Here is a 23,295-nt window from a genome sequence, read left to right on the forward strand (position 1 = left end):
TTAAGCTGAATTTTAAAAATATTTATTTTGGGTGAGAAATAGTTGGGGTGGTGGTGGGTGGGGTTCTGAGCAGGCACTCCATTGCATGAACCTTGCACTTTCACCTGAACCCTGTCCAACATACTTTATAAAGCTGTTTGTTGCCTGAACATGCTTCTCTTATGTATGGTGAATTCCATTTCCGCTTCGAAATCCATTAAACATCATTACAACAGTCATTCTCATTATGGCAGCTGCTGTGCTACCAAGCTGTTATAATGATGCTGGCATGTGCTATGCTCATTCACCTTTCCATTTGTTTGTTGTTGTGGCATTTTTATATTAAGTAGGAGTAATTTTTTTTTCTGTTTTTTTTCTTTTACTTTTTTTTTTTTTTTTTCTTGTGTCACCAGTGCACCTATTCCATTCTTCCATCGCTGTGCTCCTGTGAACATTTCCTGCTATGCCAAGTTTGCAGAGGCCCTGATCACTTTTGTCAGTGACAATAGTGTCCTACACAGGCTGATTAGTGGAGTAATGACCAGCAAAGAAATTATAATGGGACTTTGCTTGTTGTCACTAGGTAATGGTTTTTCTCATTATCAGTTCTTGCTTAGTGATGTGTTAGTAACTGGTAACTGCCTTGTGGTCTACAGTATCAGATTAGAGGCAGGTAAATTAGGCCTTGGGAAATATGGTTAAAAATGCCTTTCAGCTCAGTAACAACTGAAGTTAAATTTGCAGCATAAGTTGATTTTTTTTTTCCCATTTACCTATTTTAACTACTGTCTTTTAGTAAATGTATATACATTTATGGTATGTCTAAGTCTAGGTTTTTTAAATATCTACAGTGAATATGTATGAAAAATTGCATGCAATACCTGCATTACATGCAAATTTATCTCCTGCGTATTCATTATGGATATCCTGAAAACTTTATTGACTGGGTCTATCCCAAGGACTGGGTTGAGAGTCACTGATCTAGAGAGACATTTACAGCTGTGGTTCTCAACCAGGGTATTGGTGTGTCACGAAAAAATTTGACAGACAGCAGTTCCAGCATTTTCCTTAACAGTCAGATGTGTCTCCTTCCTGAGAAGAGCTAGGTAATAATTGAAATAACCATTGCCACTTTTGTCATTACATCTCTGCCAGTATTAGCCAGAAATGAGTCCTGTTTGATCTCCCATAGCAGAAGAGGAGAATATAATCTGTGGCTCTCTCTCCTACTAGCTCTCTCAGTTGGGAGAGTTTTAAAAAGGGACCCACCAGGAAAGTTTGAAAGAGAACAAAGAGAGGATGAATCTAAGGCATGTTTCTCAACACGTGGTACTTGTACCCTTAGGGATACGTGGGCCGCTTGTTGGGGGTACGTGGCCTGGTCGCTGCGGAGGATATTCCCTGCCCGTCACTAGAAGTCGCTGCCGCCGGGGATTCCTGCCCCCCCACCTGTCCCCCCCCGGTAAAGCCGCTGCTGGGGATTCTTCCCTCCCTGCCCGCCCACAACCCCCACCCCACCCCGGAAGCCGACCCAGTTACTTGATGGAACTGCACTTGCTCCCTCTGCCCCCCCAGCAAACTCCATGCAGGGATGTGACTCACACGCTGCACATAAGTAGCTGACCCAGAAACCTCTCCGATGTCAGAGTGGACGTCAGAGGGAAGGCTTGTGGGCCATTCATGTGCAGCGTATGAATCGCTGCTCACGCCGTCCCTGCACAGAGTTCACTGGGGGAGGAGGGAGCGAGTGCGGCTCCAAAAAGTAATTGGGTTGGCTTCGGGGGAGGGGTGTGCAGGGAGGGAGGGACAGATCCCTGTCAGCGGGGGCAGGCAGGGATCCCCGGCGTACAACTTAATTTTGGGCAGGGCTACTCGGTTGATATTTGTTAGGCTTAGGGGGTTACTTGGATTGAAGAAGTTGAGAAACACTGATCTAAGGGACATTAATGTATGATTGACAATGTTTGACACTGTGTGGGTGAGACTGACCTGCTGCATCATTGGAGGACCCCTGTTTTCCCAACGAGGGTCTTTTGCAGTATGTTATGCACACGAGCGTTATAAGTTGGGTGTATCATGACAACAAAAAAGGTTGAGAACCACTGACTTGTAGGTATGTATTAGTATATATATAATAATGTACATCTACTTGCACTTTGGGCAGCTCTCTTAGAGTTGGCTTATTAGCAACCCCTTCTCCATATGAATGTATTTATCCATAACTAGGGTTAGCAATTTTGGTGTGTGAGGACCACAAACTGGGTCTGGTTTTCAGAATATTGTCTGTGTACGGTCATAAGATGTTAACACGCATATGATCCGAAAGCCAGCATCATTTTGCATAAGTGACGTGTGCCTGAGTCATTTAGGGAGACTGAAGCAGAGGAAATGGGAATTGGGGGAACCTGCGATTTAAAATGTTCTCATTTCCTCGCTTATCCCCCCTTCCTCAAGAGAACTTTTAGATTCACACAATCTTCTGCTTTCTCTTGTGTGCCCCCATCCTCATTCAGTTGCTCATTTCTCTTACTGCCTCCCTCCACACAGCACTCACATGCAACCCCTCTCTATGCCCCCACCTTCTTACTATAAGAGTTGGAGAAAGTGTTTTCCCACCTGTGGGTGCTAATTTCATTTTCCTGGTCAGGACCAGTCAGATGTAGGGGAATTACCGGGTAGCTGCAGCAAGTAGACAGCTTCCTCCAGCTTTTTGCCTCCGTGGCTTTTCTAGCACCTGTCCACTGCATATCCTTCCCCACTTCTTTTGAGCAGATAATAATTAACGTTTTGGTTTTGCTGCCCTTGAGTTGACCACCCTTGAACTACAATTTCAACTGCTCGGACATCCTTACAAAAAATATAAAGAACCAGAAAATTTTTTATTATGCAGTTTCCCCAGAACCACTCCTCTCTCGCCCCCCCCTGGTTTCAGATGTGCTAAATGCTGCTTATGTTTATCTCTTCCTTGCAGTTCTATCTATGATTCTCATGGTGATAATCAGGTACATTTCTAGAGTGCTAGTCTGGATTCTGACTATCCTAGTCATCTTGGGGTCGATAGGTAAGTGACCCTGATATCTGTTATGTTATGTAATATTTTTTTACTTCTGGTCTGCCCAGCAATGAGAAGAGTAAGATGCCAGAATGTTAAGTTTGACAGCTGTCTGATGCACTGGAGCTGCAACAGCTATGGAAATGTAGGGTATCCAGACATGAAGTCCAACTTGGTAGATTTGGCCCTTCTTTGTGTTTGATATAGACAAAATTAAATACTACTTGTAAATTGGGGGATAACTTATTAGTAGTGTTTTAAGGAGGAGATGTGATGATGTGTTCAGGTTTTTACATAGCTCTGCAACCAGGGCTGGCTCTGGGACAAATGGCACCCTTGATAAAACTTAGCCATGCCCTTCCCAGTAACTCTTAATGTTTGGTGTGGATTAATGGGGTGCAGTGGAGGTAAGGAAGGGTTGAAGTGAAGTGACATTTCCACCTACCATGCCCTCCTTCCAGCATAGTCTTGCCATTGCCATTGAAATAGCTATGAAAGTCAATGTTCCAAAGTCCTGCTATGTTTAAGAAACTTTTGGCCAGTTTCAAGCACTCTGTAAAATTACTATTACAATTTTTATCTTACAACTGATCATACAAAACAAGTCTAAAATTGCATGACTCCTTCAGCAAATAAGTTTTTATGACTCTGTGACCTATATGTGTGAGTCTTGCTGTTGTTTGAAGGTGGATGACTGCTTATGTGAAGAGAGAAGTGGTTAGAGGGGGGAGCAGTTGAAGTGAAGTTTCTGTGTGTATGTTGGGTTGTGGTATTATAAGGTATCCCACATGTTTGCACGTTCTATTCCTACCAGACCCCATGATCTGTTTCCCTACTCACCATGAGTTGTTGTAGGGAGATGAATATTCTACTTATTACTTATACTCGGACTAAAGTGAAACCCCCTTGAACTGCTACTGAAAAGGCCAAACTGTCCAAATAATAAAAAAAAGTTCCACTGTGGTCTTGTAAGACCACAAACCTTTCTTCCATATGTGCAAATTTGCTTAAGTTTTAGGGGTTTTTTTATCAGCACATCATAATGGTTTTTCTTCAACAGTGGTTTCCTTTTTGCCACCCTTTCATGCAGACCATTTATTCAAAATTATTATAAGCTGTCTTTCTTTCAAAAATCAAAATGGCTTACAATATAAAATCTTATAATTGTAAAATAAACCATTAAAATATTTTAGTTTTACTGACTGCCACTCTAGTATAAATCGTACCACTTGACATAAGCTTCACTCCCACAACAAAATGAAATATTAAGCCATTATACCACACTTTCTTAGCAGCCAACAGATCAATTTATAAACTTGTGGGTTGTGTACATCGACCAATGGATAGAAACAGAGAAAGAAATAGTTCCTAGTGATTAGCACCTAAGGGTATTGCGCAGCCGTGAAATGTTCAGCATTCTTTATTTTCAGTGGATGATGGATGTTTCTTGCAACTTCTGGTTTGTTGTTTCAAACCTCTCCTAACTTAATAGGGGTGCTGGTAAGTTCTGAAGAGCATGGATATAATTCCTTAGCTCTCAAACTCCATAGCAAGATTCCTGCGATTACTATAAATATCACTTCTATTTTTTTCTCTCATTCTTTCTCAGTATTGTTGGTTTACTGATGTTGAGTAAAAATTTGAAATTGGATGCCACTTCTTCGCTGATGCTGTCTTTTAAATGCGAAAAGCAAGATCCAAAACCTCCTCACAAGATGGCTCCTGCCAAAGACGACAAAATATCACTTCAAGCCATTATGGAAGAAATCCTTTCCATTAAGAGGATTTTACAAGACAACCACAGTACTTTGTCTGCATTAAAAGCTGTTACTGATGACCTTAAAACCCAATTGGTGATTTGACATCTTATACTGATACAGTTGAGATAAAATGTGATACCACTGCTGAAATTTCACATGCTCTTCAGGAAAAAAAAAAGTTAATGAAATAGACCATCTTAAAAGAGATTTTGAAGCTCTTAATGGATCTCAAAGAAATAACATTAGAATCCTTTTTTCTGAGCTGCAGAGGAGAAGAAAAGAGGACATTTCTGTGGCTAAGCAAACATTATTTTGCTCTGTGCTCAGATAATTTTGGGATACAAGATAAATTGTAGATTCCTTTTTATAAAGACTGTATACATTTTAAAAGTGCAAACTTTACTTATTAGATCATCATCTGATAAACTTCGCCATTAATCCCCCTCCCCCTCCGCCACGCCCAGTCACCTCCAACAAGTTTGGAAATCTTCAAGTCCTCAATCTTTCCTCATTCTCAACCACTGTTTCACCTCTCCTTACCTCCACTATGTTATCCAATTCTGTCCACAAAGCTATCTGGTCATACAACTCTATTCTCTCCTCTGCTCTGGACACCCTTGCTCCCCCTGTTCCTCACTTTGTCAGGCGTATCAAACCTCAACCTTTGGCTCACTCCCAGTATCCATTACTTACATTCCTGTACCCGTTGTGCCGAGCGGATTTGGCTCAAATCTCGCACACATGCTGACTTTCTTCACTTTAAATTTATGCTGATATCCTTCTGCACTTACACGGGTCAAGCAAGACTACCACATCTAACTAACTCCCTTTCTTCCAGCCCCCGTCATCTCTTTGCCACGCTAAACTTCCTCCTCAAAGCACCCTGACTTCCGACCCCTCCTTCTCTCTCTCCCCAGACTAAGGTTGATTACTTCCATGACAAGGTCCGCAAGATCGCCCTTGAATTCACTACAAAGTCACATCCTTCTCCCCTACCCACCATCCGCTCTCCTGAACTTCAAACTTGCCCCATCCCTTCATCCAAACAACTCAGAAAGCTTCTCCTGTCTGGTCCCAACTGCTGACTTTTCTTCCTTCTCTGAAATCACAGAGGAAGAAACTGTACAACTTCTGTCTTCAGCCAAGCCTACTGCATGCCCCTCAGACCCTATTCCCACCCCTCAATTCGACCCCATCTCTGATCCGTCCCATATGCCATATTCTTAATCTATCTCTTTCCACTGCAACTGGAAAGGGAGAGCAAAGAGTGAAAAACACAGAGGACTTTAATAGAGGAGCCCTTAGTCTTGTTAACCATCCCTTTTTTAATAATTCCTAGCATCTTTACTTTTTTGGCTGCAACTGCCACACATTGGACAGAAGGTTTCATCGTAATGTCTACAATGACACCCAGATCTTTTTTCTTGGGCGCTAACCCCCCAAGGTAGACCCTAGCATTTGGTAACTGTGATTTGGGTTATTCTTCCCAATGTGCATCCAAGTTTCCAAGTTTATTTGTCTTTTGATATACCGTTTAATCAACAAGTACCTAAACGGTTTAAATGGAAGACTTAATGTAAAACAAATAAATAAATACAGTAACATGAAATAAAATAAGTAAATAATAAAATATACCAAAACCAGGTATGAAAAATAAAAGATTTAAGAGGGGGAAATGTAATAAAAGACATACTGGAACAGAAGGAATAAAATCATACAAAAAAGCTAAATATAAACCCTTAAATCAATTCTTCAATTTATTTACTTGTTTCAACTATTTCAAATAATTCCAAATAAATATTATATCATTTACACCACATCACATGTTACATAATCATCACTTACATAAATAGAGTCCCCCCATTCATTTAACCCAATAAAATAGTCATTTGTAAACGTTCACTCAATGTTCACCCGTATCACCAATATAGCAGCAACTACTTTAGCTTGTACTTGATATACGACGATTCAGTTTCTCCATATCGTTAGCCATTGTGCTGTTCCTTTCCAGCTCATGGCCGCCAGAGGGCACTAAGATTCCAGGGAACTAAACGCTAGTATGCTCTCGCATCACTTGAACCGGAGTGACAGTTCAACTGGCGGCCGCGAGCTGGAAAGGAACATAGTGGCTAACGATATGGAGAAACTGAATCGTCATATATCAAGTACAAGCTAAAGTAGTTGCTATATTGGTGATACGGGTGAACATTGAGCGAACTTTTACCTATTTGTGGAAATGGCTCTTTTTTATCTGGTATAACATCTGCAGGTTTTCAATCTAATAAACGAGGAAATATTTTCTATTTTGACCAGATATTAACTGATGATTGTAATTTACCAACGTTATCACAATTACGTACTGTTTATAATTGGTCTAAATTGGATATATATTCTTACATGCAGTTGAGGTATTTTGTGAATTCCTTACCTTCATTGTCACTAAATGCTAAAGTATATGATGTTCTTTCAGAATTATTTTGGTTAGATGCCCAGTTGATTGTGCTCCTTAAATATTTTAGACATTCATTAGTGAATCTTTCTCCTAATTTAGATTACAATAAAATAGATCAAGCTTGGAATGAAGAGTTGGGGATTCACCTTCAGGGATTCCATATTCAAAGATTTTTAAAGATTTTATATGGTCTTCTTTCTGATATCACCTATTATGAAATGGGTTATAAATTTATTTGTAGAATATATATTGCTTCCTGGCGTGCTTATAGGTGACTTTTGCTACATTAGGCCCTTGTTTGAAAAGTGGTCACCCTAAAGCTAATTTATCTCACATGTTTTGGACATGTCCTTTGATACACCAATTTTGGAATGTTGTTTTTTCTAAAGTTGAGCAAATGTGGGGAATTGATTGGCATTGCAATAGTTATAATATATTTTAGATTTTTGATGTTAAGCGTCTTATTCCAAGAGGCCTAAAAGGCTTTCTTCAAAGAACAATCTTATCACGTTTGAAAGTCATACTTTATCTTTGGATTGGACCTTTAAGACCAACATATAGTCATTGGCGTTCTAGAATGTTACACTTTTTAAAAAAATTTATTTATTTATAATTTTCAAGTTAAATACAAAGCATAAACTTTGAAAGAAACAAAACAGAATATGATACTCCCAATTTCCCCATTGGGGATTAAAGTTATACAATATAAATAAGAAAATATAATACAAAATATAGTCCTCAAACTGAGTGGGGGGGGGCAATGATATTAATCCTCCAGGGAGAGGAAATTAAGACAAAAAGAAATACTAAGCCATAGAAATTGAGCAAATCCTTCAGCTTTCTAACTGACTTGATTCTTACACTTTTCGCTTAGGCTGCAAATGAAATCCCCTTACCCTCTAGAAAGAAACAAAGCTGAACTGGATCATAAAATATGTATCTAACCTCCTGATATGAAATAAAGCCTGACTAGGAGTCTTACTCCAAGTCCATAATCTCTCTGAGGTTCATTATTCTTTCCCTTCCTATTGTTTTGTTTTTTTTTTTTTTACCATAATTGTCTTCTCTTCTATCATTCAAATTGTATTTCTTTTCCCATCCTTTCCTCATGTTTTTTAAAGTCAGTCTTCAATATGTCTTGTAAGGTTTAGTTTTTTGTCTGTTTTGTTATCCCCTCAATTTTTGTAATTTTACTGATATGTTCATCGCTTAGAATTTGGAATAAGCGATTAATCAAAATTATAATAAACTTGAAACTTGACATGGAAATCTAAATTGGAAAAAAGCACCTAAGGAGAGTACTTTATGCCGATAAGCTAGAAATTCCTTTCTCCTATCTTGAGTCCATTTAGAAACATCCGGAAAAATATATATTCTTTCACCTAAATAGGAAATTTGCTTCAAGCTATAGTACTGCTTTAGAACCATCTCTCTATCTTAGTAAAAGACAAAGGTAACCAACCATGTTGCATGACCATTGAACTCAATACTTGAGGATTCCAGTAAAGCTGTTATATCTTGCTCTTCTCCAATTTCATTCTTATCTTTAAAAGTCCTTTTCAAAAAGTATAGTTTTTATACTGGAGGAAAATTGGTCTCAGGAACTTTCAATATAGTAATCAGGAAGTTCTTAAAAATTTCCCTCGGAGACATAAATTTAGGAAATGGAAAATTCAGAAATCTCAAATTCAAACTCCTATTTTGGTTTTCTAAGTTCTCAGTTTTCTTTAGAAGTAAAGCCTTATCCATAGTCTGTTGTTTAATCACAGTTTTAATTTCATTAGTAGTTTTCTCTACTTCTCCAATCTTCTCATTCTGTTTCTGAGCTCCCATTTCAAGTTGTACAGTTTTTGTTGGAATATTCAAAGTTACTGAAATGAAGTTGGTACATACCATGTGGCGATTTTCAATAGCAGCCCACAAGGAGTCAAGCGTAATCACTGAGGGCTTTGAAAGTGGCTTGAGGTCAGGCATTCGAGATTGCTCTTGTTCGAGCCGTAGGAAACTTCCTAGGCTCTTATCTCCACTGAACTCACCACCAATATTCCTCAGGTCATCTCCCCCACTAAGCAGCAATGCTTCTAAGAGCATCGAGGTCTCTCCTTCCGGGTTTGCCGATGGAAGCGTTCCCTTCCCTCTCGCGAGATTGCGAGAGTCTTCCATTCGAAGGTATGCCTCTGCCGCCTCTCCGGGAGCTGGGGGAGGTTCAGGTCCCAATGGGCTAAGAGAAAAATCGCTTTCCAAGTTGTGTCTTCCCTGCGGCACAGCAGCGGATACGCCCGACATCACTGAAGGTACTATAAAAGATGTTATTAAAGTTTGACGTGGTGTTGATATGGTAGGAAGGAGTGGAAGGTTACTCCTCGATCTCCCTCTTCTTTTAGGCATCAGGCTAATAGGTAAAAAAAATTTTTTTGAGGAAAATTATAACACAGGAGCTGGAGCCTGGACTCACACGTCTTGCTCAGTCGCCATCTTACCCCTACACATTTTAACAATGGAAAGTATGCAATTATCAGAATGGGATACTAGACAGGGAAGACAATTTTTTACTATTTGGCAACCTTATTTAGATACATTACCACCACACACTCACATTCGCATATTATTTAATATGTAATTACAGTTCTAAAATGGGGAAAAAGGGGAAGGAACTGGGTATATTTGCTTTTAGTGATAATGTTTATTATATACTAACTCTGTAAATTTTGGGTTTCTTCTTGTATTTGAAATGATTTTTTTTACTATTTTGTTTGTATTTGAAATTTAATAAATATGATTTACATTAAAAAAAAAAAAGAAAGACCAGAAAACTTGAAATTATCTCCCAAGTAGATAGGAAGCTTGTACCTATGTGAAGACACTCTTAGTTCCAATAGGAGTGCATGATCCTTAGTCTTGCACTTCAGCATTCTAGAGCACAGTTCTTCAACCGCTGGTCCGCAGAAAATTTCTGCTGGTCCGCGCAGGGCCGGCGAGATCAAGTCGGCAGTTAAATTTCCTGCCGACTGTGGTTCCTCCCGACTGCGGTTCCTGCTGACTAATGTTCCTCCCAGCCTCAGGCGATCAAGACAGGCTGCCAACGTCGGGGCTTTCCCTCTCTGAGTCTCGCCTGTTAGGAAACAGGAAGTTGAAACAAAATAGGCGGGACTCAAAGAGTGAAGGTCCCGATGTCGGCAGCCTGTCTTGATCTCCGCCCCTGCCGAGTTGCTGAAGAGGGCCGCGGGGACGTCGCGAGTAGAATGGAGAGAGCTACAGATACAGGTGCAGGTGGAGGGAGATGTCAGCGTGTGCGAGCAAGATCCTGGGGAACCTTCACTTTGGCTGTCTCCCCTCCCACCAGCTCTCCTATTTGCCAGGGCAGTGATTTACTGGCAACTTCCTGCAGGCAAGTACTGAGAGCTGCTGGAAGGGGAGGAAGCCACTGTAGGAGGCTGGGAAGCTGTTGGATAAAGGGAGAGCTGTTACTGGACTTGGAGAGAGTTAGAAGGAGAGATGCTGCTGGGAGGGGAGGAGGGAAAGGGATGGGAAGAGAGTTAATGTTGGATAGAGGGAGGAGGGAAGGGAGAAGGAGAGATGCTGCTGGAAGGGGAGGAGGGAAAGGGATGGGAAGAGAGTTAATGTTGGATAGAGAGAGAAGGGAAGGGAGAAGAAGGAGAGATGCTGCTGGGAGGGGAGGAGGGAAAGGGATGTGAAGATAGTTAATGTTGGATAGAGGGAGGAGGGAAGGGAGAAGGGAAAAAAAGGAAGGAAACAGCTGGCAGGGAGATTACAGGAGGGGAAGGGGTCAGGGTGGAATGGAGAGATCAGATGAGGGAAAGGGGAGAGAGAGGAATGAGAAAGTAGACATTGATGCTGGAAAGAGGGTCAGCAGAGAAATGAGAGAGGGATAAAGATGCTAGATCTGGTGTAGGAGAGATAAAAATGAAGAAGGCAGTGAAGCTGGAATGAATGATGTAAAAAGGAGAGAGGAGGAACAGGCTGGATGCACAGGGAAGAGGGACATAGAAAGAAGTCAGATACATATGGAAGGGGGAGAGGGCAGACATTGGATGGAATGGGCAGATGCTGGAAGGAAAAGAGTGAAAAGAAGATGAAAGCAGAAACCAGAGACAACAAAAGGTAGAAAAAAAATAATTTTATTTCTATTTTGTCATTAGAATATATCAGATTTGAAATATTTATCCTGCTAGAGACATAACTGGGGACTGCAGTATTCTGTTAGCATGATATTTCTATGTAGCATTCTATAATAACTTGGCTTGTTCAGTTTTCTTGATAGTAGAGGGGATATATGTGAAGGGAGGGGAGACAGGGGTTTTGTTGGTCCGTGCTCTGTATATTTGTATTTATAAAATCACAATTGTTCAGAATATTGTTTCTTTTTATACTTTAATAAAATACGTTCAATATAAAATCATAATTGCGGCTTGTACAGATGGGATCAGATGGTTTGCGGGGACCGAGCTCGCGGAGATGGGGCGTAAACGGGGTTTTTAAATTTTAGCCCTAGTAGTTTGCCGGTCCACAAAATTATTTTATTTCTGCCAGTCCACGGATGTAAAAAGGTTGAAGAACACTGTTCTAGAGCTGCAGAAAGCATGGGCTGACTGAAAATGTTTGTTGAGTCAGATAATATAGAACCTTTTCTGCTTTATGAACTAAATGACTCATTTGTTCGTGTTGAGAAAAATATGCACTTTGGATTTTTTTTTGTGGGGGTTTTTTCTGTAATGATCATATAGAGAATTATTTAAAGTGTGATTAAACATATAATTATTATTTTTTCTTTAGGGGGCACTGGGCTTCTGTGGTGGTTGTATGCAGATCACAAAAGATCTTTCAATGCAGCTCTTCCAACAGACCAACTCCAGGTTTCTAAAGATAACCTTCAAGCACTCCTGATCTATGCCATTGCAGCTACTGTTTTCACAGTAAGTTTGTAGTAATGTGTCTTGCTGTTATTAGAAGACTGTCTTTCCCCTGCTCTTGTCTTTCTTTTGATGGATATTTGCATTGTTGAGACAACAGGAAGTTGAATTTCCTGTGATTGTCCTGTTGGTCCTATTCCAGCTCAAATCTTTTAAGATGCCATAAAATGGCATGATGCCCTGATGCCATTTTGTTACAAGGGCTAATCATTTATCTGGTGTGCCGTGAAAGCCTCTCATACAAGATTGATCTGAACACAATAACAAGTTTGTTAAAGATATTCATATGATATTCGACACGGCAGAAGAAAGGCCCTGCTGAAGCTGGCCAAAAGCAGCTTGTTGGGATTGGCAGGATCGGCTGATGCTGTTGCTTTGGGGCTGAGGGAGGGTGTGGGTGGAGGTTTAGTTAGGATCAGCTGATACTGCTGCTACAGGGCCGAGGGAGGGCAAAGAAGTTGTCAGGATTGGCTACCACTGCTGCCTTGGACCTGGAGGGAGCTAGGGAGGATTGGTTATCAGGATTGGCTCTGCTGCTTTGGGGGCTGGAGGAAGGGCAGGGTGTTGTCAGGAACCGCTGCCTGCTGCTACAGTATTTTTATTTATTTATTTGCAGTAACTCTCAACCAGAAAAATAGCTATCTGGCATCCACCAAACCCCATGGGTGCCAGATAGCTGAGGGCCTACTATAAAATACAAATAAAAGTTATTAACACTTGTATTAAAATGTCTTCTCTCTGCCCCTGCCTATCTATCCATAAGAGCATAAGAATTGCCGCTGCTGGGTCAGACCAGTGGTCCATTGTGCCCAGCAGTCAGATCATGCGGCAGCCCTCTGGTCAAAGACCAGCGCCCTGAGACTAGCCCAACCTAAGTACATTCCAGTTCAGCAGGAACTTGTCGAACTTGGTCTTGAATCCCTGGAGGTGTTTTCCCTATGACAGACTCCAGAAGAGCATTCCAGTTTTCTACCACTCTCTGGGTGAAGAAGAACCTCCTTACATTTGTACAGAATCTATCCCCTTTCAATTTTAGAGAGTGCCCTCTCGTTCTCGCTACCTTGGAGAGGGTGAACAACCTGTCCATTTCCACCAAGTCTATTCCCTTCAGTACCTTGAATGTTTCAATCATGTCCCCTTTCAGTCTCCTCTGTTCGAGGGAGAAGAGGCCAAGTTTCTCTAATCTTTCGCTGTACGGCAACTCCTCCAGCCCCTTAACCATCTTAGTCACTCTTCTCTGGACTCTTTCGAGTAGTAACGTGTTGTTCTTCATGTACGGCAACCAGTTCTGGACGCAGTACTCCAGGTGAGGGTGCACCATGGTCCGGTACAGCGGCATGTTAACCTTCTCCGATCTGTTCATGATCCCCTTCTTTATCATTCCTAGCATTCTGTTCACCCTTTTCACTGCAACCGCCACACATTGCGCGGATGGCTTCATCGACTTGTCAATCAGAACTCCCAAGTCTCTTTTCTGGGAGGTCTCTCCAAGTACCGCCCCGGACATCCTGTATTCATGCATGAGATTTTTATTACCGACATGTATCACTTTACACTTGTCCACGTTGAACCTCATCTGCCCATTCCTCGAGCCTGATTATGTCACGTTGCAGATCTTCGCAATCCCCCTGCGTCTTCACTACTCTAAACAACTTCGTATCGTCCACAAATTTAATCACCTCACTCGTCGTACCTATATCCAGATCGTTTATAAAGATGTTGAAGAGCACGGGTCCAAGCACCGAGCACTGCGGCACCCCACTGGTGATGCTCTTCCAGTCCAAGTATTGTCCATTTATCCCCGCACTCTCTGTTTCCTATGCTACAGCCAGTTTTTAATCCATGTGAGTATTTCACCCTCGATTCCATGGCTCGCAATTTTCCGAAGTAGTTGTTCATGCGGAACCTTGTCAAACACTTCTGAAAATCCAGATATACAATGTTGACTGGGTCGCCCTTGTCTATCAGCCTATTTACTCCCTCGAAGAAGTACAGCAAGTTTGTCAAATAAGATCTGTGTTTGCTGAAACATGCTGGCTGGTCCTCATCAGACCGTGTCCGTCAAGGTGATCAATGATGCGGTCCTTTATCAGCACCTCCACCATCTTTCCTGGTACCGAGGTCAGACTCACCGGACTGTAGTTTCCCGAGTCTCCCCTCGAACCTTTTTTGAAGATCGGTGTAACATTCGCCACCTTCCAGTCCTCCAGAATCTTTCCTGATTTGATCGACAGATTGGCTATTAGCTGAAGCAGTTCAGCTATAGTCCCTTTCAGTTCCTTGATGACCCTCGGATGGATACCGTCCAATCCTGGGAATTTATCACTCTTAAGCCTATCAATCTGCCTGCATACCTCTTCTAGACTGACCGTTAACCCTATCAGTTTCCCGTTTTCGCTTCCAGCATATAGCCTGATGGGTTCCGGTATGCTGTGTATATGCTCTTCGGTAAATACAGATGCAAAAAATGTGTTCAGTTTGTCGGCAATTGCTTTGTCCTCCTTTAGCGCTCCCTTTATTCCTTGGTCATCCAATGGTCCCACCGCTTCTTTCGTGGGGCGTTTTCCCTTAATATATCGAAAGGACGGCTTGAAGTTTTTTGCCTCCTTGGCTATTTTCTCCTCGTAGTCTCTTTTGGCCCCTTATACCGCCTTATGGCACCTGCGATGATGTTGTTTGTGCTTATTCCAGTTTTCGACCTTTTCCATTCCTTAAATGAAGTGTCTCTGATCGCTTCCTTTACCTCTGCAGTGAGCCATGCCGGTTCTTTGTTCTTTTTCTTCTTGGATCCCTTGTTGATACGCGGTATATATAGATTTTGCGCCTCGGTGACCATATGCTTAAAAAGGGACCAAGCTTGTTCTAGCGTTTTTACATTGTTCATGGTCTTCTTAATCTTCTTCCCCACCATGCGTCTCATCCATTCGTAATTCCCTTTTTGGAAGTTCAGTGCCATGGCCGTCATGCTGGACCGATGTTTTGCTCCTGCGTCCAGGTCGAAGCGCATCATATTGTGATCGCTGTTTCCCAGCGTTCCTTCTACTTCTACACCTTGTGCCGGTCCTCGCAGTCCATTTAGAATTAAGTCCAGAATTGATTTTCCTCTTGTATTTTCCTTGACAAGTTGTTCCAGGAAACAATCGCCTACAGCATCGAGGAACTTGGTCTCTCTAGCGCAGCCTGAGGTGCCTAGGTTCCAGTCTATCCCTGGATAGTTGAAGTCGCCCATGATAACTACGTTGCCTCCCTTGCAGTTGCTTTTAATCTCATCCGTCATTTCTCCATCAATTTCCTCGGACTGCCCTGGGGGTCGGTAGTAGATGCCGATCCTAGTTTCTGGTTCATTTGTTCTTAGAATTTTGACCCATAGAGACTCTAACTTATCCGTCTGTTGTGGCATGTTCTCTCCAGTAGATTCAATTCCCTCTTTGACGTATATGGCAATGCCTCCTCCTTTTTGAGTCACTCTGTCTCTGCGGTATAGTTTATATCCCGGTGGCACCGTGTCCCATACATTTTCCTCAGTCCACCATGTTTCCGTGATGCCGATGATGTCAACGTTATCCTTTTGTGCCATAGCTTCTAATTCACCCATCTTATTTCTAAGGCTCTTTGCATTCGTGTACATACATTTGAGATTGCAGTCTGTTCCCTTCTTGCATGTCCTTCTCTCTTGTGTCCCTTTCGGTCTGTTTTGCTTGCGATCCAGTGAGTCTCCCCTTCTATCTTCCTGTACGGTATCCTCCGGGTGTACTGGTTTCTGAACCATTGACTCTCTCTCTCTCGGTTGACTGTCGGCTTTCCCCTTCTTCCTAGTTTTAAAGCTTCTCTCTTGATTTTGCTTGCAAGTAGCCTCGTTACATCTCTGCTGAGGTGGAGTCCGTCCTTCCTGAATAGCTTGCTCTTCCCCCAGAATGTCATCCATTTCTTTTCTTTTTTTTATATGCCCCAATATATTTTTCTTAGGCATCTTTCCTCATGCTGCCTCATTCCTCTCAAATGTGACTCAACACTGCTCATTTCACAGCTTTCAGTTACTTAAGACCTTACTTATGGAATTCTCTCCCAAACAACATCATACAGAGCCTTCATTCAAAAAATAATTGGCAATTAAAGTTTAATACTAAAAAATGGAGGGTCGTGCACTTGGGCTGCAAAAATACAGAGAAACGGTATAGTATAGGAGGTGAAGTACTTCTGTGCACAGAAGCAAAGCGGGACTTGGGAGTGATGGTCTGATGATCTCAGGGTAGCAAAACAGGTAAAAAAAAAACTGTCAAAGCCAGGAAGATGCTTGAGTGTATAAGAAGAGGAATAGCCAGGAGGAAAAAGGAGGTGATAATGCTATTGTATAAGTATCTGGTGAGGCCCTATTTGGAATATTATGTACAGTTTTGGAGACTGCACCTTCAAACAGATATAAATGGGATGCAGTCAGTCTAGTGGGCTGCTACAAAATTGGTTGGTGGTTTTTCTCATAAATCATATAGCAGACTTAGAGACCTTAATCATGCCCAGCAGTCTGCTCACGCGGGGGCCTTCTGCTCAAAGACCAGCGCCCTGAGATTAGTTCTACCTGCGTATGTTCCGGTTCAGCAGGAACTTGTCTAACTTTGTCTTGAATCCCTGGAGGGTGTTTTCCCCTATGACAGACTCCAGAAGAGCGTTCCAGTTTTCTACCACTCTCTGGGTGAGAAGAACTTCCTTACGTTCATACGGAATCTATCCCCTTTCAACTTTAGAGAGTGCCCTCTCGTTCTCCCTACCTTGGAGAGGGTGAACAATCTGTCTTTATCTGCTAAGTCTATTCCCTTCAGTATTTTGAATGTTTTGATTATGTCCCCTCTCAGTCTCCTCTTTTCAAGAAAGAAAAGGCCCAGTTTCTCCAATCTCTCACTTTACGGCAACTCCTCCAGCCCCTTAACCATTTTAGTTGCTCTTCTCTGGACCCTTTTGAGTAGAACCGTGTCCTCCTTCATGTATGGTGACTAATGCTAGACGTAGTACTCCTAGTGAGGGTGCACCATGGCCTGGTACAGCTGCATGATAACCTTCTCCGATCTGTTTCGTGATCCCCTTCTTTATTATTCCTAGCATTCTGTTCGCCCTTTTCGCCGCAGCCACACATTGCGTGGACAGCTTCATCAACTTGTCGATCAGAACTCCCAAGTCTTTTTTCTGGGAGGTCTCTCCAAGTACTAACCCGGACATCCTGTATTCGTGCATGAGATTTTTGTTACCGACATACATCACTTTACACTTATCCACGTTGAACAAGTTTCAAGTTTATTCATGGCTTGATATACCAACCATACAACAAAATTTTTGATTTAGGTGAGGTAAAATAAAAAGGGGGTAAACCTAATACTATGACAAATTAGGACTGATTGGAAACAAGAGGTTTGGGGGATAGGGAAGTTTTAATTACAATGATAAATAAAAATAAAGGGAAGGTAGGGGGAAGGGAAGTAACGAGAGGGAAGCAGGGATGTTGCTTCTTAAAAGCTTTTTTTTTAATCCTCCTCCCACTTATTGGTAGGCATCTTTAAAGAGAAATGTTTTGAGATTTGTTTTAAATTTACTTAAAGAATTTTCATTGAGAAGATAAAATGGCATTACATTCCAGAGCGAGGGAGCAACTACTGAGAAAATGGAATTTCTAATATAGTCAGTGGCGTACCTAGGGTATGTGGCACCCGGGGCCCATAATTTTTTGACACCCTCCCCCCCCCCCCCCATGTAAAAAAATATTTTTTGTAATAACCATGAAACTGAATAAATGGTCATAATAGAAACAGGCAGTGAAAATTTTCTTTTATTGAACCTCATATATGTAACCATTATTCCAAACATAACATAACATAAATTATGTCTGAATTGTCATGACATCAGAAGTACATATGGAGTAGTTGCAGGTGATGCTTGGGACAGTTCTGATTGTGTTAGTTCGGTTTTATGTGTTTTTGAATAAAAGGGTTTTTATTTCTTTTTTGAAGGTTTTGTAGTTTGTGGTCGAGGTCAATAGGTTGTAGAGTTGAGGGTCGAGTGTTGCAGCTCGAATGACTAGGAGGTTGTCGAACTGTTTTTTTTCTTTTGACGTTTTTGGTTGGAAGGTGTGTGAATGATGCGTGAGTTCTCCTATGTCTGGTTGAGGTGGATTGAATTATTTAGCTGAAGAAATTAGTTACCCCCCCCATTCCACACACATTAATTCTCTTCCATTTTTGTTCCCATTATAAAAAACACTGATAAGTTCTCAGAAAAAAAATACATTAAAATAAGAAGTGAAAACAAAGGCCCCTACAGATGGGAACATAACATAAGAATAGCCTAACTGGGTCAGACCAATGGTCCATCATGCCCAGTAGCCCATTCTCATGGAAGCCAATCCAGGTCACTAGTACCTGGTCAAAACCCAAAGAGTAGCAACATTCCATGCTACCGATCCAGGGCAAGCAGATGTTTCCCCCATGTCTTAATAACAGACTATGGACTTTTCCTCCAGGAATTTGTCCAAACCTTTCTTAAAACCAGCTACGCTATCTGCTTTTACCATAACTTCTGGCCACTTTATTTTTAAGCTGAGATCTTTCCTTCCAAACAGAGACTTTGCTAGATGTCAAATACAGCACAAGGTAACTTCACATGGACTTAGCTGTGCAGGAAATGTGAATCTCCTCATACACCCACCATATAGTGCAAAAATGTGCAAAGGTCTGGTTTTTTTCTTTCGATCACTACATAGACTAATGCCACACAAGCAGCGCTGTTACAAACATATTCTGTAGGTCAGTGCTAAGGTTAACAAAGTTTCCTTCCTTGGACCAGAAGGAGATACTGACAAACCACTGGAAGAGATCCCAAAACAACTATCCAGGAACAACACCCAAAGACCCACTCAGTGTGTGAACCAGTTGAGTGGAGTGGACTAACTGGGGGGTGGAAATGGGCCCGGAGTTTGCTCAGCAGAATTTCCCAGATCACCTCTTCCTCTCAACACATTGACACGCTGCCACCACCACCACTAGGAACACCTCACCGGGTAGGCCAGCAATGTTATAAACTTTATAAAACACATTATTATATTTTTTTATAAAGCACATATTTTAACTGAACTCTCTGACATCCTCAGCCTTGCCATTCATTAAAATAGAAGGAAGAAAAGTTCCCATTTCCTGCTGTCTCATGTCCCCGGCCTATACAATATTTTTCTTCTGCAGAGTGCAGACCCTTCAAAAATCTGATCAAATCCTCATTTCACTTGCATTATAAAGTACTGAGGATGCCATCTCTCCCCAATCCCAGGTCCTAAAGTCTAAGACAGTAGCGCAAACTAGTGCTGCCAGATTCAGGAAAAAAAAATTCGATTCGATTCAGCCTATTGAATTGGTTTATCGATTCGATTTTCCTGCCCAATTGGGTGTTTTTTTCAAACATCCTGGTGGGTTTATTTTATAGCTTTTTCACCCCCCTTTGGCTTCTCCTAACCACACTGGCGCTGTGTTGTAAATAAAATAAAGAAACAAAAAGGACTTTTCCTCTCTCTGTTAAATCCTAGCTCACGTTTGCGGTCTAACACCAGCTCTGGCAGGATACACATTTCAAATCTGACATATTGTAATCACAAAACAGAAAATAAAATTAGTTTTTCTACCTTTTTGTTGTCTGGTTATTTTTCAGATCTTGTTGGTCCAAGGCTCTGGTTGTCTTCTGATAACTTGCTTGCCAGAGTCTCCTTCTTTCTTATTTCTCCGTGCTAACCATCCATCTGCCATCTCTGTCCTCCCCTTCCGTTTCCCTTCCCTCCCCCAGATGTCTGGCATCTTTCCTTTTTTTGTCTCCCTCCACAGATCCACCTTTTCTTAACTACCCTTTCATCCAGCAGCTCTCCCTCCTTCCCCATCACCCCAGGGTCCACCATCTCTCCCTTTCTTTTCCCAACTACCCTTCTAACCAGTATCTCTATCCCCCCCTCCACACCATCCCTTGTGTCCAACTTCTCTCCCTTTCTGTTCCTTCCCTTCCTAAAACCCATGTCCATCACCTCTCTCTCTCTCCTCTATTTTCAGACCCATTATTTCTTCCCACCCAAAGTCCGGCATATGCACTTCTCTTTGAACCCCTCCCCCTTCCCTCCGTGTACTTCTACACCAGGGCCCCCCCTCCCCTGAAGGCCTGTCCCCCCCTTAAAGGTCTGCATCCCACCCCTGAAGGCCTGTCCCCCCCTTGAAGGCCTGCCTACCTGCTCCCCTTGAAGGCCTGCCTCCCCTTCTGCACCCCCCCCTGAAGGCCTGCACCCCTCCTTGAAGGCCTGCCTGCCTGTTCCCCTTGAAGACCTTCCCCCCCTGAAGGCCTGTCCCCCCCCCTTGAAGGCCTGCACCCCCCCTGAAGGCCTACACCCCCCCTCGAAGGCCTGTCCCCCCCTTGAAGGCCTGCCTGCCTGTTCCCCTTGAAGGCCTGCCCCCCTTGAAGGCCTTCCCCCCCTTGAAGGCCTGCCTGCCTGTTCCCCTTGAAGGCCTGCCCCCCCTGAAGGCCTTTCCTCCCCTTGAAGGCCTGCACCCCCCAAAGGCCTACACCCCCCTCGAAGGCTTGCCCCCTCTTGAAGGCCTGCACCCCCCCGAAGGCCTACACCCCCCTCGAAGGCCTGTCCCCCTTGAAGGCCTGTCTCCCCCCCCCTCCACAAGGTCTGCCTGCCCGTCCCACCCTGAAGGCCTGCTGCCCCCCCCCCTACCTCGAAGGACCACTCGGCCCCACCACCACCACCTCCATGAAGCACTGCTCATTCCCCCGGCCTCCCCGCTTCATTTCCCTGGGGAAACAGCCTGCAGCAAGATTGCGCGATGCCAGCGATCTTTGCTTGCTTCGGCTGTTTCCTCCGCCGCGGTCCCGCCCCTCCTCTGACGTCAGAGGAGGGGCGGGACTGTGGCAGAGGAAACAGCCGAAGCAAGCAAAGATCGCTGGCATCGCGCAATCTTGCTGCAGGCTGTTTCCAGACGCGACACCCGGGGCAGTGGGGGGGGGAACCGGGCCGGACTGGGAGCACCCCCTCAGGGCTTGGCACCCGGGGCGGACCGCCCCCCCCCCCCTTGGTACGCCACTGAGTATAGTATAGGTCCTTGATTGAAGGTACTGTCAGTAGGTTTTGATTCGTAGATCTAAGGACCCTAGGAGGTGCATGTGGAATGAAATATTTATCTAAAAAGACAGGGTGATGAGAGGTCTTGATTTTGAAAGTTAGAAGGAGAATTTTATATGTAGTTCCGGTCTCTCACCGAACTACATATAAAATTCTTCTTCCAACTTTCAAAATCAAGACCTCTCACCTCCCTGTCTTTTTAGATAAATATCTCACATTTCTCTTTAAAGATACCTACCAATAAGTGAGGGGAGGATAAAAAAAAAGCTTTTAAGAAGCAACATCCCTGCTTCCCTCTCGTTACTCCCCTTCCCCTTCCCTTAAAAATGAGTTTGATTGCGGTACTTTGGATCAGTTGTAATCTACGGATTTCTTTTTGAGTTATACCATGGTAAAGAGAGTTGCAGTAGTCTATATGTGAAATGATTAGAGAGTGAATTAGAATTTGGATTGATGAGGGTTCAAGAATGGAGATTATGGAACGAATTAAACGAAGTTTGTAGAAGCAATTTTTGGTCATGGAACTGATTTGATCGTGATAAGTAAGATCTTTATCCAAGATAACTCCTAGTAATTTGAATTTGGAGGGGAATTATATCAATAAATATATGTCCGGTTAAAGAGTCTTTATTTTTATAAGGGAATAGAATTCCTCGTGATTTAGCTATGTTTAGTGATAGTCTGTTAATTCAAAGCCAAGAGCTGATTTTGTCGAATTTGAGATTGATTTCTTGAATATCGTTAATGTTGGCCGGATTGAGTGGGTGAAGGAGTTGAATGTCATCAGCATAAGCAAATGGAGTGAATCCGAAAGATTGAGCTTATATCAGGGCTAGGAAAATGTTGAATAATAGAGAGGAGAGGATTGAGCCTTGTGGTACACCATAAGCTTGAAAGATTGGAGTAGAAGAGGTTCTTTTAGAGTGAACTTGGAAGTTCCTATCAGCAAAGTAGGAAGAGAACCAGAGGAGAGCTGAATCGGTTATTTCACTGTCTTTGAGACAATTGAGGAGTAAGTCATGGCCGATTGTGTCAAAGGCAGCCGATAGATCAAGGGAGATCAATAGGAATGATTTTCCATGGTCATGATAGTAAAAGATAGTGGTAGTGAGACCTAGTAGGGATAATTATGTTGAGTGGTTGGAGCAAAATCCAGTTTGGTTAGTGTGTAATGCATTTGTTTTTTCAAAAAAATTCAGAGATCTGAAGGAAGATGATTTTTTCCATAAGTTTGGAAATTAAGGTAGGTTAGCAATAGGTCGATAATTGGAACTGAGAGTTTGATCAAGGTTTTGATTTTTTTATTTTGGGAAAAACTAATGCTGATTTCCAAAATGTTGGTACAGTTTACTTGAGATGCTTTTGGTTACCATTTCTAAGAGATATGGACCAAATATTGAAAAAAATTTCTTTACCACAATGGGTGGGATGTTCTCAGAGGAGGGGCGGGACCGCGGCATAGAGAAGGCAGCTTGGAAGACCTATAGCAGCTTGCAAAGATCGCTAGCACTCACGATATTATGCAGGCTGCTGAAATTAGGTAAATTGATGCCGGGTGGCCAGGGGGAATACGCAGGCCTTCTGGGGGGGTGCAGTCCTTCGGGGGAGGTTGTACAGGCCTTCAGGGGGAACAGGCAGGCCTTGGGTGCAGGCCTTCAGGGGGACAGGCAGGCCTTGGATGCAAGCCTTCAGGGGTAGGGTGCAGGCCTTCAGGGGTGGGGTGTAGGCCTTCAGGGGAGGGGGCCCTGGTGTAGAAGTACACGGAGGGATGGAAGGAAGGGGGGTTCAAAGAGACGTGCATATGCTGGACTTTGAGGGGAAGAAATAATGGGTCTAAAAATAGAGGAGAGGGAGAGATAGGATGGACAATGAGATTTATGGAGGGAAGGAACAGAAAGGGAGAGAAGTTGGACACAAGGGATGATGTGGAGGGGGATAGAGATACTGGATAGGAGAGTAGTTGGGAAAAGAAACCCTGGGGTGGT

The 23,295-nt window shown here is 42.8% G+C and overlaps 1 protein-coding gene across 5 annotated transcripts in view; it reads left to right on the top strand.

The window, feature by feature from the left end:
• SLC44A1 (solute carrier family 44 member 1) overlaps positions 1–23,295 on the top strand; it is a 269,831-nt gene that overhangs the window by 185,373 nt on the left and 61,163 nt on the right. For all 5 annotated transcript variants that reach the window (XM_033918433.1, XM_033918422.1, XM_033918450.1 and 2 more), the window contains exons 6-8: positions 393–562; positions 2,951–3,040; positions 12,038–12,177. In XM_033918433.1, coding sequence (XP_033774324.1) covers positions 393–562; positions 2,951–3,040; positions 12,038–12,177 — 400 coding nt within the window. The remainder of the gene's footprint in view (positions 1–392; positions 563–2,950; positions 3,041–12,037; positions 12,178–23,295) is intronic.

This window comes from Geotrypetes seraphini, chromosome 1 (assembly GCF_902459505.1).
Source record: "Geotrypetes seraphini chromosome 1, aGeoSer1.1, whole genome shotgun sequence".
Taxonomy (NCBI): Eukaryota; Metazoa; Chordata; class Amphibia; order Gymnophiona; family Dermophiidae; genus Geotrypetes; species Geotrypetes seraphini.